The sequence below is a fragment of the Sorex araneus genome, chromosome 4 (genome assembly GCF_027595985.1).
Source record: "Sorex araneus isolate mSorAra2 chromosome 4, mSorAra2.pri, whole genome shotgun sequence".
Taxonomy (NCBI): Eukaryota; Metazoa; Chordata; class Mammalia; order Eulipotyphla; family Soricidae; genus Sorex; species Sorex araneus.
This window is the reverse complement of record NC_073305.1, coordinates 106,840,719-106,855,322: the sequence shown is the minus strand read 5'-3', so window position 1 is coordinate 106,855,322 and position 14,604 is coordinate 106,840,719. Positions and strand designations below refer to the sequence as shown.

The window sequence follows — 14,604 nt, the reverse complement described above, 5'->3', positions numbered from 1 at the left end:
TCAATCTTTGAGCTCAGTAATACAGAGTGTCTGATATTATGAGACAGCAGTGAGATTGTATTGAAGGAACAGAAGTGAGTGACTTCAGCACTTAGGGGAACCTGGACTAAGTTTTGTAGGTTGGCCTTGATGTTGGTAGATTTTTATCCAGAGAGTATTTGGCAGTTGCCATTTTTAATAATTGCTTTTGGCATTAGTGTTAATATTTTGAATAGGTCTTTTCTCTCCATTTGCATTCCCATGCTTCTAGACCTAGTGCCTGAAAATTTGTTTTTTCAATTTTCAATTTTGTTTTTTTTTTTGGTGGGGAATCTGTGGTATTTGGGGCCTCAAAGGGGAATGATGAGGACTTACTCTTGTGTTTGTGCTCAGGGATTACTCTTTACAATCCTTGGGATCAAAACTTTGGTCAGCCACAAGTACTACAGGGGCCTTATCTACTGTACTGTCTACTGACCTCTAAAAATTCAAAATGTCATGAAATCATACCAGAAAATACCATCATTATTTGATTCTTGTTGTAATGATTACTTTTAGGAAGATGTTAACAAATGCCTATGTAGAAGTGACAGTGGTAGAAAACTTTATTTTCAAATTCCAGAAAAGTCTGTCTTTCTGGTATTGGAACTACCAGCAGTATGGAGTGTGGTCACACATTGTAACATATAGGTAGGCATGTTAATTGACTTTGCTATAGTTTATATATGGTTTAGTTTTTGTTTCTGGGCAACATCCAGTCTTGCTCAGGGCTTACTCCTGACTCTGTGCTCAGTGATGATCACTCCTGGCAGGCAAGCTCACGGATACTATATAGAATGCCAGTAATTTAACCCAGGTTGGCCATGTGCAAGGCAAATACTCTTGCCACAATATGCACTATCATCCCATTGTTCATTAATTTGCTCGAGTGGGCACTAGTATCGCCTCCATTGTGAGACTTGTTACTAGTTTTGGCATATCGAATTTGCCATGGGTAGCTTGCCGGGCTCTGCTGTGTGGGTGGGATACTCTCAGTAGCTTGCTGGGCTCTCCGAGAGGGACAGAGAAATCAAACCCTAGTTGGCTGCGTGCAAGACAAACGCCCTACCTGCTGTGCTATAGCTCCAGTTCTATATAGTATATTTTAAATTATTTTCAAACATTTGTATTTATAAAACTATGAAATTATAGTCTTACACACTGAAATGTAAACAGAAGATAGCATAACCAGATTCTCTGCAGTATTGGATTAGTAAAACTTCTTCCAAAGGTAAAATGAAAAGAATTAGAAAATAAATACTAAAGCCTCTATTTTCTGAATCACAGGTGTATTTGCAAACTTTATTCATCATCTACAGAAACCTTAGGTCTACCTTATACTAACTCAGGCATGTGTAGATGGCTGAGTAAAGTTTACCAGTACACTCTCCACTGGACAAGAAGCACTTCTGATTTTACCTGTGCAGTATCAGTCAGCATGAAGGCATCAGTGATCCCCAGTGAGAGTTCACTCTGTCCCTACTTCCCAAGAAAAGTAATCGCTGTATTTCCTTCTTGGTATCGTTGCTTCGTATGTTATATGTGTTATGCAAGGCTATTCTTTTTTGCTGTTGCCAGAATTTAAGACAGTGGCAGTTTGCTTCTTAGTTTCATATTCCCAAAATATTTCTAATGTATTTCTAGCACCAGAAATTAGTATTTTTTGAACGGAAATAATATATAATCATGATTCATTTAATTTGTTTTTAATAAGGGTTTTTATATTGTATTTGTAAAAAATCTTTTAGCTATTTAAGTTACACCTAGTAGTAAAGTAGATGATGAGGACCCGAGGTGAGTATAGCAGGTAGGGCACTTGCCTTGCAGTGACTGACTCAGATCCCCAGCACTGCCTGTAGTCCCTCAGCTTCATCAGGAGTGATCCTGAGTCCAGCGTGTGTGACCCGTAAACAACAATAAAAAGTAGTCGATGAGTTGAAAGTTAGGGAAAGATTTTTAGTTAATTTAGTATGTACCGATCTGAAATCTTTCCTTTTAACAACTTTATACATATCTTATGTGTGTAATTAAATTCTTGTAGTGACTACTCCAGTGATTATTCTGACTGGACAGCAGATGCAGGAATTAACTTGCAGCCACCAAAGAAAGTTCCTAAGCATAAAACCAAGAAAACAGAAAGCAGTTCAGATGAAGAAGATGATGAAAAACAGAAGCAAAAACAGATTAAGAAAGAAAGGAAAAAAATTAATGAAGAAAAAGATGGACCAATATCACCAAAGAAAAAGAAGCCCAAAGAAAGAAAACAGAAGGTGATTCTTTTTGTGTGTGTGTATGTATAAATATAAATAAGTGTCTAATTATATTTATAAAGATAGGGGTTTCCCAGTTGATGCTTAGGAGGCCTCAGCACCTCTTGCAATGTGCTTGATACCTGTGCTAGTGGGTCAGTACAAGGGTATAAGGATGTGATGTTTATTTGTGTGGTGCTGGACATTATCTGGCCACCACACCAGTGCTGGGAGCTTTCATTGCCACACCCAGCAGTACCTTGTAGATGCTTCAGGAACTTAGTAGTACAGGAAATTAAACCTCAGATTGAACACATGCTAAGCATTTACCCTAACCAATAATCTCCTCACTCTTTTAAGTTAATGTTTTGTATGAAAACAAAGCATGCATTTAACTAGTTGATGATAAGTAAATACTGTTGAGTGTAGTAATGAGTAGTAATAGGAAAAACTGAGGAGTTCACAGTAGTTACCAAGTATGCCACAATATATTCAAGTTTTATATTATTTGTTAGCCATTTGAGAGTATTGAGTACTTAATCCAGGGAGCAGATATTTCTTGGAAATCTGGTAGGATTTTATGCATAAAAGCATAATACGATGAAATAATAATTACTTAGTCATCCTTATTGTTAGTGTGAAAATGAAAAGAATGTGACTGGGAAACTTCACATCTAATAAAGTAGGAAAAACTTGTCATGATATCACAAGATATGCATACAAAAATAAAGTACTACTATTGTAGCTAGCCTTCATTAATTTATAGAGCATATGTATGATTTATAATTAGTTAGTTAATCTTTAGGTCTGTAGAAATAGAGATGATGTGTACATTTTAAATCAGAGACCACTAACTAATGTTACAGAAATAATTAGTAGTTCTTATGAAATTGCAATTTTTTTTTTTAAATGAGAAATTTTACATTTACTTTTTTGGGTTTTTGTTTTGGGGCCATACTTGGCGATGCTCAGAGGTTACTCCTGGCTCTGCACTCAGGAATTAATCATGGCATTGCTCAGGGTATCATTGGATGCCAGGGATTGAACCTGGGTTTGCTGCATGCCAAGCAAGCTCCCTACTGGCTATACTATCTCAGGCTCCCTACATTTACTTTTAAGTAAAATACATGAACATAATTTATTTCTGTTGTCCAAAAAATTCTGTCCCATTTAAATGGGAAGTATATTTGATTCAATGAAAGGAAGGTTTTATTTTTTAATTTTACCATTTTTAATATTAAATGTTCTCATTAATAGAATTAAATACCAGGGAGACTTTATAGTCTTCTTACCCAGTGAGATTTGCAAAAATAAAGAATGCATTGGTCTTAAGTGTTGAGTTCATCATTTGAACTCTTGTTTGTTCTATCTTGAGAACTACTCTTTGTTTTGGGGGTTGTGGCCACACCCACCAGTGTTCATGGACTGCTCCTAACTAGTATTCAAAGGACACTCCTAATGGTACTTTCGGACCAGGCAGGAGCATGGAGAGCATGTACTCCAGTTCTAGGAGCTATCTATTAGTCCTAATTGTGAATTTTTTTCATTTGAATCCACAGTCTGATTTTCTTATCAACACCTTTGCTTTTATCTAGAGAAGGTTAACCAAAGAGAATATTACATGTGCTTACCCACATTTCTGTTTTGCTTTTCAGTGATGATATTTATAGGCTGACATTAATGTTTTATGGTAGACAGAGTAGTTAAAACTAATTTAGCCATTTTTAAAGAAGATAATTTATCTTTAAATGTTAAGACAGTTTTAAACTTTAAAGTTCTGATGGCATGTCATTAAGAGAAAAATCTTTCTTCATAAGAGTGCATTTTGATGGATCTGGTTCACCTTGATTTGATAATTATCCACAAACTAAACTTGGACTTCTTTATACAGTGCCACATTTGATTACACTACTATTTGACATGTTTTTGTTTCACTGTGTTAAAGTAATGTGGCTAGCTCTTTCTGCCTTTATATTTATGGGGGGAATTTTTAATATAAGATTAAGTTACTATAGAATATTCCTTTCAATTTATATTTTGTTTACATAATTTGATGTTAGCCAACCAGTTGATATAAAAGTAGAGAAAATATTTCTTAATCTTGTTATCTGAGAAACACTGTTTACTTATGTGGTTTTACATCATTACTTGATATTTTCACTTTTCCATGTGTGCAACATCATTTGATCTAATATGCTTTAAAATAGTATAACATTTTTTAGACTTTTATTCCATTTTTATTTTTAATAAATTACTGGTAAACTTTTTCAAACAACTCAACCTCACTATATGTAGGTAACAAATCCTGTGCGTGTAACTGGTATACTCATTCTACTTGTTAATTGGACATAATAAGTTTAATAAATCAAGTTATTTAAATTCTTTCTTATACACAACTTATTTTGTAAGTTTTTTTCTCAAACTCCTTTTACTCCTTACAATTGTTTCCATCAAACCCCTTAGAGTCTTCCTTAACTGCCTTTTCTCTCATGTTCCGCATCTGGTCATCAAGAAATTTTTATAGTTCTGTTTTCTAAATATGTTCAACACATGTCTTTACTTTGCTATGATAATCATATGAACTAGCATGAACACTAATTTGTTTTAAATATATAGCCTTCTGTTTGTCTTTGTTATATCATTTTCTTCTGTTCTAAAACAAATATAAATCTTGTTTTTCTATAGAGGGCCAGCTACTCTTCCAGGGTAACCTGAAAACAAACAGCCAGGAAAGCAAATAACAACTGTGTTCCAAGAAAATTTTGATTCATACAAGAAACTAATAGACTGGACTTGGGACATAGGCCATTATTTACAGTTCCTTCCTCTGATGCATCCAGAATAATCTTTTTAATTCCTGAAATTCTCTAATGGCTTGTTTATAAAGACACACACACACACGTTTATATTTATGTATAGAGAGATAGAAAGATACCTAAATTTTTATTCCCTACTCTACTCTCCAAAGAGTGATCTTTCTGTGTGTGAGAATTAGCAAGAAACAGTTAATTGGAAGAAGAAAATGAATGTTGCTACAAATTGTCCCTAGTGTCAAGTTGTGGCATTGTTTCTTGAGCAGGTCTACATTGGCATGTCAGTTTGTTTCAATTAAGGCATTCAAGTGTGTGTTGTTGGATGTATGTGCCGATGTCAACTTGTTTAAGTGAATTTGTGTTAACTCAAAATGGTGACTATTTTAAGGAGGGAAATAAAAGATAAAATTTAGGATTTAATGCCCAAACATTGAACCAAAACTTTTTGTTTTTGAACTGGACCCAAACTGAATTTTAGGCAAACTTTTATGTCTTGTTTTAGTACATAAAGTGTTAATGAACTGCTAGAATTTTTTAAAAAGTTTTTATTTAATGAATCACCCTGAGGTACAGTTACAGACTTACAAACTTTCATGCTTATGTTTCAGTCATACAATGATCAAGTACCCATCTCTCTACCAGTGCCCGTTCTCCACCACCAGTGTTCCCAATATACCTCCCATCCCCCCTCCGCCCCCCTCCGCCCCCCTCCATCTGTGGCAGGCGCATTCCCTTTTACTCTCTCTCTCTTCTTTAGGGTGTCGTGGTCTGCAATGCAAGTCTTGAATGGCCATCATGTTCAGTCTTACAGCGTACCTCTTGAACTGCTAGAATTTTTAGCAAAGAATACAGGTTTTATATGGGGTGGAGTTTATGGAAATATATTGATATCTTTGATGTGAATTTTGTAGGGTTTTAGTATTAATAATTTTTTTATGCAGTGATTTGAAAAGATTGAGAAACTTCTGTCACCGCTAATGCCGTCTTCTCAGAATAAGGTTTTAAGAACATTTTTGTGCAAACTACTCTCCCTCTCTCCTGTTTAACTACATTTAGAGTTAAAGGACAGATTGACAGATGAATACTTTTATGATAGTAATATTTTATAATGTTCTAAACTCTTAGAGATTGGCTGTAGGAGAACTAACAGAAAATGGCTTGACTCTAGAAGAATGGTTACCTTCAACTTGGATTACAGATACTATTCCCCGAAGATGCCCGTTTGTGCCACAGATGGGTGATGAGGTACTTTTAAAATTTTTTAAAACATCCTGTATTTATTTCTTCCAATTAACCTTAATATTTTTAATAGATCTTAAAGCAGAACTTAAGAAATTGTAACTACACTTTCAAACTTAAAACTTCTATTTATTTCTTGTAACTAACTTTAAACATTTTTTAATAGTTCTTGAAGCAAATCTTTAGAAAATTGCACCTATTACATTCAAGCTATAGTTAGGAGAAAAATCCAAGTAGGAGAAAAGCTCTAATTTTTTTTTTTTGAGACTACTATAGTTATTACAGTAGCAATTATTTAAGAATAGAAAAAATCTTTAGCATTTTAATACCTAGAAATGTATTTTTCACTTTTTAAATAAGGTTAGACCTCCAACAGCGTTGAGGGGACCCAAGAACCACTCTCGAGATACTATGTCTAGTGAGCCTTATGGTACTGAACCCAAAGCAGTACACTTCTCAGAGCTCAGCTAGTCATGTCCAGTGTGTTGATGACCAGGTACTACCAAGAATTAGATTTAAAGCCAGCGCTTATCCAGACATGTGCCTTATTGCCTTACTTACTTGAGTTATTTTCCTGGCTATAGGATGGATTTGGATTTATTTGGTTTTCTTTTTCTATTTTTTTTTTTTAAACCCTTAACCTGGCAGTGCTCAGGTCCTAGTCCTGACTCTCCACTTAGAGATCACTCCTGGAGAGAATCAGGAGAGAATTTATGTAATGCCAGGGATCAAATATGGGTCAACTGTGTACAAGAAAACACCTAACTGCCCTATCTGTTGTGCTATAGTTCTGACCCTAGGATGTATTATTAGGTTTTATTTTCTAAATTAAAATACACAATTTTTTCTTAACTGCAGGTTTAAATAAAAATGTAATTGGCATTTTAGGTTCCTTCTGTTTCATGAAAGTTGTTTAAATAGCTATAGTTGATAATTAGATCTTTCTTGAAAAAGCCTATTATCTTAGAATAAGAAATTATTTTTTTGAAAGTCTGCTCATGATTTTATAGAGTGTACCTAGAAATTTTAAAACATTTTACTCGAGAGGTTCACATCTTCTTATTTTATGTTTGAATGTTAGGAGATGGGATTATATCTCAGTGATTAGCAGTTAGAAATTAAATTAAATTAAATTGCATGACACCTTTTAAGTCATGCAAACTAATTAGCCTTAGAAAGTAGCAGGTGGCAGATGACAGTAAAAAATGAAAACGAAAAGATTACATTGCAAGAGAGCTGTAGAAAACAGTTTGAAATAACTTCTTTACGTAATACTTATCTAAGAAGATTTAAAGAGCCCACAGGATTACTACATTGTTCCAGTTCAGTGCAGCGATGGATCCTGACATTGTATAGTAAGATACTTGATAGAATAGATGCAATTTATTATGTCAGGATGGAATGGTGTGAAAGTGTGCAATTCGTTTTGAATAATTTATCTTCATGGGGGTGGAGGGATTGGCTATACTCAGCGATGTTCAGGGGTTACTCCTGGCTCTGCACTCAGCAGTTAATCCTGGTGGTGCTTGGGGGGACCAGAAACTATACAAGATGCTGGGGATTTAACTTGGGTTGGCCATGTGCAAGGCTAATGCCCTACCTGCTGTACCTGCTGGCCTGAATAATTTCCTTCTGGAATGTAAATTCTTTCAGTTGTTCATGCTTAAACAAGTAGGTTCTCATTTTTCAGTGTCCATCTTACATTTAACGATTTATGCACTTGGAGCAATGACACTGTAAGAATTAAAAATATGTTGAACGAGGGATATCCCAATATGATACTAAGAACTTGTAGGTACCACTAAAAAACTTAATGGCATTTTAAAACGAACTATTTAGGGAAGAACATTTTTGTCAGACTTAAGTCTCACACCAAGGTTCAAGTCTCAGTTATGTAGAATATGTGTCGGATTCAAATCTCAGTCTTATAATATTTAATTGAGGGTCATTTAAATTTAACCTTTATAAAATGAGGACATATTCTTTGTTATCTTTATAAAGATAACATAGATGGGTTATATGCACATTTTACATTTCAAAGTAAGTTGTTTGAAGTACTTCCACAAAAGTAAATGAAAATCTTGACTAATCCTGACTCTTGGTTACTTTACTTTCTTATGCAATATAGATTTAAAGCAGAGGTTCCCAGATTTATTTAGCCCCCTTTCCAGAAAATAAATAAATCAATCCCTAGAAATCTACCTTAATTGAACAAAGAGAAAGAACCCCTTGTGTCTTCTGCTCTCTCTGGAGGGGTGCCGAGGTGGGGATAGGAAACGCTGCAGTTAGAATCCAAGAATAAAATGGTAAAATTAAAGCAAAGAACAAAACCCTACTTACCTTACTTCTAATGTATTTGCAAGGTTATGTTACATTTTTGGTTATTATAATAGAATAAAGAAAAAAATCGAGGGAAAGTTAGAACATTAGTTGAAATATTTTGCAGGGTTTTGTATGCTTTTTTGAATTGGAACCATACCTAGTATTGGCTGGGGACTAGTACAGCTCTGTGCTAAAGGAAATGTGTGTTGCTGGGTATGGAACCACATATAATGACAGACAATGCAAAGCATGTGGGAGAGCTTGCAATTAGGCTCTCTTAGGCCCTAAAATTTTGCCAGTTATTTGTACATGGAGGGGATGGAGTGAGAGAAGATTGGAGGAAAAGAAAAAAGATAATAGAATTTATTTGCGTTCAAAGAACTTTAAATGCTTTGTAGTTTTTAAGTGATTCTTTGTTTATTCAGTTTGAAAGAAGCATCTTCAAGCCTTTTTATTTTTTATATTCTGATTTTATGGCTGCTCCCAGTGGTGCACAGGGATCACTCCTGGTTGGGCTTGGGAAACCATATCAGTTGCCAGGGATTAGGTAGATTATGTGCAATTTAATATGTCTTGCATGTGCAAGGCAAGTGCCTTACTCTCTTGTACTCTCTATTCTCATCTTCAAGCTTTTTTAAATGTGACTATTTATTTTTCAGGTTTATTATTTCCGACAAGGTCATGAAGCATATGTTGAAATGGCCCGGAAAAATAAAATTTACAGTATCAATCCCAAAAAACAGCCGTGGCATAAAATGGAACTACGGGTATGATGTTCATTGTCTAATAATCCAGTTGTGGTAGAGTTTGGAAAAAATCATATTTACTGTTAATATTTCTTCTATAAGTACTGTACCATTTGCAATTTATTCAAATATCCAATTGTGTTTTACATCTGAAATTAATGTACACATCAGTTACACCCCAGTGGGAAGAAAACCTGTATCATGATGATGTTTTAATTGAAGCAGTTCTAAGGAATATAAGGTAGCACTGTAGCACTGTCATTTCATTGCTCATCGATTTGCTCTAGCGTGCACCAGTAAACATCTCCATTGTGAGACTTGGTACTGTTTTTGGCATATCGAATATGTCACGGGTAACTTGCCAGGCCGTGCTGTGCGGGCAAGATATTCTCCGTAGCTTGCCGAGCTCTCGGAGAGGAACAGAGAAATTGAACCCAGGTCGGCCATCTGCAAGGCAAATGTTCTACCCACTGTGCTATCGCTCCAGTCTGGGATCATTATAACTTAAATACCTCTATCACAGAGGGTAGGGCATTTGCCCTGCACGCTGCCGACCCGGGTTCGATTCCCACCATCCCATATGGTCCCCGGAGCACTGCCAAGAGTAATTCCTGAGTGCATAAGCCAAGAGTAACCCCTGGGCATTGCCTGGTGTGACCCAAAAAAGAAAAAAAAAACGAGGAATATAAGGTATCAAGTTTTAAAGAAACAATGTATACTGTACAAATTTAAAGTCACCCTGTCTGCTAAATTGTCTCTGTATTTTCCCCATCTTTATTTTTCTTTTTCGTTTTATTGAGTTATGACTGAATTCCATACAGTGCACAAAGCTTAAGTACAAAGCTCAGTGAATGTTTATATATATACTGTAATCACCTGCTTAAATTTAAAACAATTATTTTCTTAGCTATGCATAGCATTTTATTGGTTTCTTATTTTATGTATCTTCCTCAGGAACAAGAATTGATGAAAATAGTTGGCATAAAATATGAAGTGGGATTGCCTACTCTTTGCTGCCTTAAACTTGCTTTTCTAGATCCTGATACTGGTAAACTGACAGGCGGATCATTTACCATGAAGTAAGGACTATTGAAAGAGACAATGGTTTCTTATTATTGTAGATTGTTTTTCAAGATTCAGATAAATTTGAGCATCTTTTAAATAGTTTTAGGTATGTGGCCTAATCACTATGTTTCTATTTGTAAATAGATACCATGATATGCCTGATGTTATAGATTTCCTAGTCTTGAGACAACAATTTGACGACGCAAAATATAGGCGGTGGAATATAGGTGGGTAACTTACTTAGAAGCCATAGATCTTTGTTAATTTTAAATATAAGTGACTTACTATTGTAACTTAGAAAAAGATAACAGAGAAAGTATTTAGTCATTTCGAGAAAAATTAGTAGCAAAGTAAGATACTGTGTTAGGTATTTTTCCAGAGTTGTTTTAAAGACTGAAAACACTTTTAATCTCATTCATACTGGAATTCCAACATTTTTCTGTATGTGGTTACTGTTATAAGGAGTGTTTATAAATTATTTTTTCTAGTTCTTCTGCACGCTAAATAAAATTTTTATCCCAAAGTACTCATAATTCAAATTTGAAGCAGTCTTTCTTGTGAATATTTTTAATAATTTTATCTTTGTTTTTGTTTATGGTTCACATCCATTGGTGCTCATAGCTTACTCCCTTCTCTGAACTCAGGGATCATTCCTCACAGGCTCAGAGAATCATATAGGATACTAGGGATTGAACCTGGGTTGGCGGTATGCAAGGCAAGCACCCTGCCAATACTATCAGTCTGGCCCCACATTTTCAATAATTTGGACTGATTATTAATTGGTAAATAATTAATTTACTAGATTTTAGTTCATTTTTTGTTAATTTTGTCAAGTCTCAAACTTTAAGATCTTTGTAAGTTTCTGGCATTTGAATGCATATGGTTATATTAGAACACTGATTTTTCAAAATTCAGAGGGGCAGTCTTTGTCATCTTCCAGTGGGATATAGTGCATATGTTACTTGGTTTGAGAACACCCATCAATTGATATTGCCATTCTAGTCTGCCTTTAGAGTCATTAGAAAGTACTAGATTAGCATGATGATTTGTCTTTTCTTGGGTTTTGTTAGCTTAAAAATGTACATGTATACTCTAAACATGAAAGATGAGGGCAATGTGAAGGGAGGAATAGTACAGGAACAACGTGCTATACTTGCATGCAGCTGACCCTGGTTCCATCCTTGGCACCACGTGTTCCCTAAGTACTGCCAGGAATGATCTCAGCATAGAGGGAAGAGTAAGTAAGCCCTGAGCATTGAAGGGTATGGCCCAAGACTCCTTTCCAAAGAAAAGAAAAAAGAGAAATGGGGAAATTCAGCAGTATGACTATTAATCACCAAAAGTGTTAATATGTCATAGGCTAAAGAGAGAGAGTTTATTGACTAAGAGCATGTAGCATCTACTTAGCAAGTATGGAAAGCAACTAATCCTAAAGATTGTACTCTTTAGTGAAGTACTCATAGAACCAGTGAAAAACAGAAAAAAGGGACTGTTACATTATCTAGCGTTTTTAACCTTTTGAAAAATTTTAATGGGGGATCTTATAGTTTGATCTCTTAGAGAATAAGAGAAGATTTCTTTATAAATCTTAAAATACAAAGTCAGGGGAGGCTTAAAGAAGATTTCTTTTTCTTTAAAAAGGAAAGACAAATTTAATAATAAAAAATAGTGGTAAGTTCTGTAGGAAATAGTACTTGTTACAGTAGAAAATTTGATTATGGAGTAAGTAAAATGTATATCTTTTATGTGCAGCTGTTTGGAAAGAACATCAATACTTAATGTTTAAAATTGAAGAAATAGCTATATACTCTTTAGAAATTTGTAAGTAAATTCAAGAAGAAATGCTTAAAAGTGTTTTTCTTGGTTTGGGTTATAAGCCTTTGGTACATTTTTTTAAGTTATTAGCATGTTACCTGATAATATAAATTTTATTTTTTTAAGGACATGCATCTGCCAATAATTTGCAGAACAGATATTAGCAGTCAGAGTCCAGGAATTTTCCAGAATTGAACTGATAACAACCTAAGCCAAGAAATATGACAAGCATTGGACAAATCAAAGATATTTCAAAATGGATGTACAGAATTTTCTCATTTGGATTTTGCAGTTTTTAATCTATAAGTTTATAGATTTATATTTTAAAGTTAGTACTAGTTGATCTTTTATTTCTCAGGATACATGTTATCTGCCTGCCCTGCCTCCTTTAAAAATTACATTAGCAGTAATTTAATCTGCTAAGTAATTTTTAGACTTACTCTGAATAGTGAATCTTTTCTTAGCTTCACTGTTATCATTTTGTAGTATCATTCATTATGGTTAGGCACAATTTGAGTTCTTCTGAATAGCTCTACAAAACTCATTGAATTTACTCTCAGTTGTGGTGGTCTCAAAAATGCTCTCTATTAAATTTATAGCTTCTCAGATTTGTGTCACTGATAGCACATATGAGAAGCAGTTAAGAGATTTGAAATGTAGTAATGAATACCTTCTTACCAGTGACTGCTTACATACTTGCTTCTGACTCAAATTAATGTTTCTTAATAGTGGCTATTTGATGCTTGTATCTGAACTTGAGTTCAGATATTTACTCATTCCAAGTGTTGTCTCTGTGCGGCACTTACCTGCATATACAATTATTTTTTTTGACTTCTGGTTCAAACTTGTTTAATAACTAATTTTATTTTGTTTAATTTTTAATTTGCTGTCTGCCTTTATACTTTTTAAAATTTTTTGTATAAATGAGGACGTGAATATTGTTCTCTCTATGTTTTTCAAAATAAAACAATGAGCTTTGCTGTAAATTGGTTCAAAGTAACAAATAGCTTGCATAAACTCTAAAGCCTTTCTTACTCTACCCTAAATGAGCTAGGATAAAAATTACTAAGTAGAGTGAAAAACAGGAAGAAAAAGCATTACAGAAAGGAAGAAAGTAGTTCAGTTTTCAACACAGAGGGAAGCTAAAACAAATAACTTTGTTCAGGATTTTTGGAGAAAGTAGTTTCAGTAATAGAATACTATCTAAAAGCATTTGGGTAAGAAAATAAGCACAAGAAGTGCTGTTTTTACAAAGCTTAGGGTGTTTTTTTTTTAATAGATAGGGAAAATGAGTGTTGTAGGATTGATACAAAGGAAAACAGATTAGAATATTTTTGTTATTTGTAGCTGGAGTCTTGTTTGCTGGGGAGACTTTTATAGAAAGTAAGAAATGAAAGAGACTAAATATTTTTTGAATATGAATTATCTATTTTTATTTGAGTGAAAAGTTTGAACCTAGTCCTGATGATAAATTTTATATGCTAGATTGCTTTATAAAACAGTTAAGGTAAGAGTGAATTTCTCTTTATCCTAATGTAAGTAATGGCCCTAAAATTGTAAATCAGTAAATCACTTTAGATGTATTTACTAAGTATCATCTCCCTCAGTATTTCTAGAGTGACTGTAGGTCACTCTTAATATGTCTTCTGAAATCATATGTGCAGTTCTAAGTATTTTAGAGGTAGACATTGGATAAAGGGAATGACAGTAGCAGCAGTACATTTCAGAGTAATAAGATGATTTTTGTTCTTGTACAGGTGACCGTTTCAGATCAGTCATAGATGATGCCTGGTGGTTTGGAACAATTGAAAGCCAGGAACCTCTTCAACCTGAGTACCCTGATAGTTTGTTTCAGTGCTATAATGTTTGGTAAGTAAATATTTTATTTTTACTTTAACCTTGACAGGCTTTGAATCTTTTTTCCATCTGTTACTAAAGTGATAAAGTTTTTAAAAAATACTATTTTTGTAATATAATTTTTAAAAAATGATAGTACAATATTTAGATTTTCTTAATATAAAGATTTTTCTTCCTTTAAGCTGGGACAATGGAGATACAGAAAAGATGAGTCCTTGGGATATGGAGCTTATACCTAATAATGGTAAGTGTGAATTGGATTTTGTGAATTCATTTCTTAAAGTCTAAATTGCTACTACAGTAAATTTCCAGAAAACATCAAATGGAAAATAGTCATTCCGCAAATAACTTATTATTGCACCTGCTATTGGTAGAGTGTGGTGGGACTGGCATACCTATAAACAAGAATAAATCTGTCCTTTCCCACTTATTTTCCTTTTGGTGCTACCAGGGACCAACTAGGAATCATGTGAAATTCAT

At 34.2% G+C, this 14,604-nt stretch overlaps 1 protein-coding gene across 4 annotated transcripts in view; it reads left to right on the top strand.

The window, feature by feature from the left end:
- The window catches only part of PHIP (pleckstrin homology domain interacting protein), a 142,635-nt gene that overhangs the window by 92,062 nt on the left and 35,969 nt on the right, over window positions 1-14,604 (top strand). For all 4 annotated transcript variants that reach the window (XM_055134740.1, XM_055134742.1, XM_055134743.1 and 1 more), the window contains exons 23-29: window positions 2,060-2,288; window positions 6,206-6,325; window positions 9,301-9,408; window positions 10,342-10,466; window positions 10,597-10,679; window positions 14,025-14,136; window positions 14,307-14,368. In XM_055134740.1, the coding sequence (XP_054990715.1) occupies window positions 2,060-2,288; window positions 6,206-6,325; window positions 9,301-9,408; window positions 10,342-10,466; window positions 10,597-10,679; window positions 14,025-14,136; window positions 14,307-14,368 (839 nt within the window). The remainder of the gene's footprint in view (window positions 1-2,059; window positions 2,289-6,205; window positions 6,326-9,300; window positions 9,409-10,341; window positions 10,467-10,596; window positions 10,680-14,024; window positions 14,137-14,306; window positions 14,369-14,604) is intronic.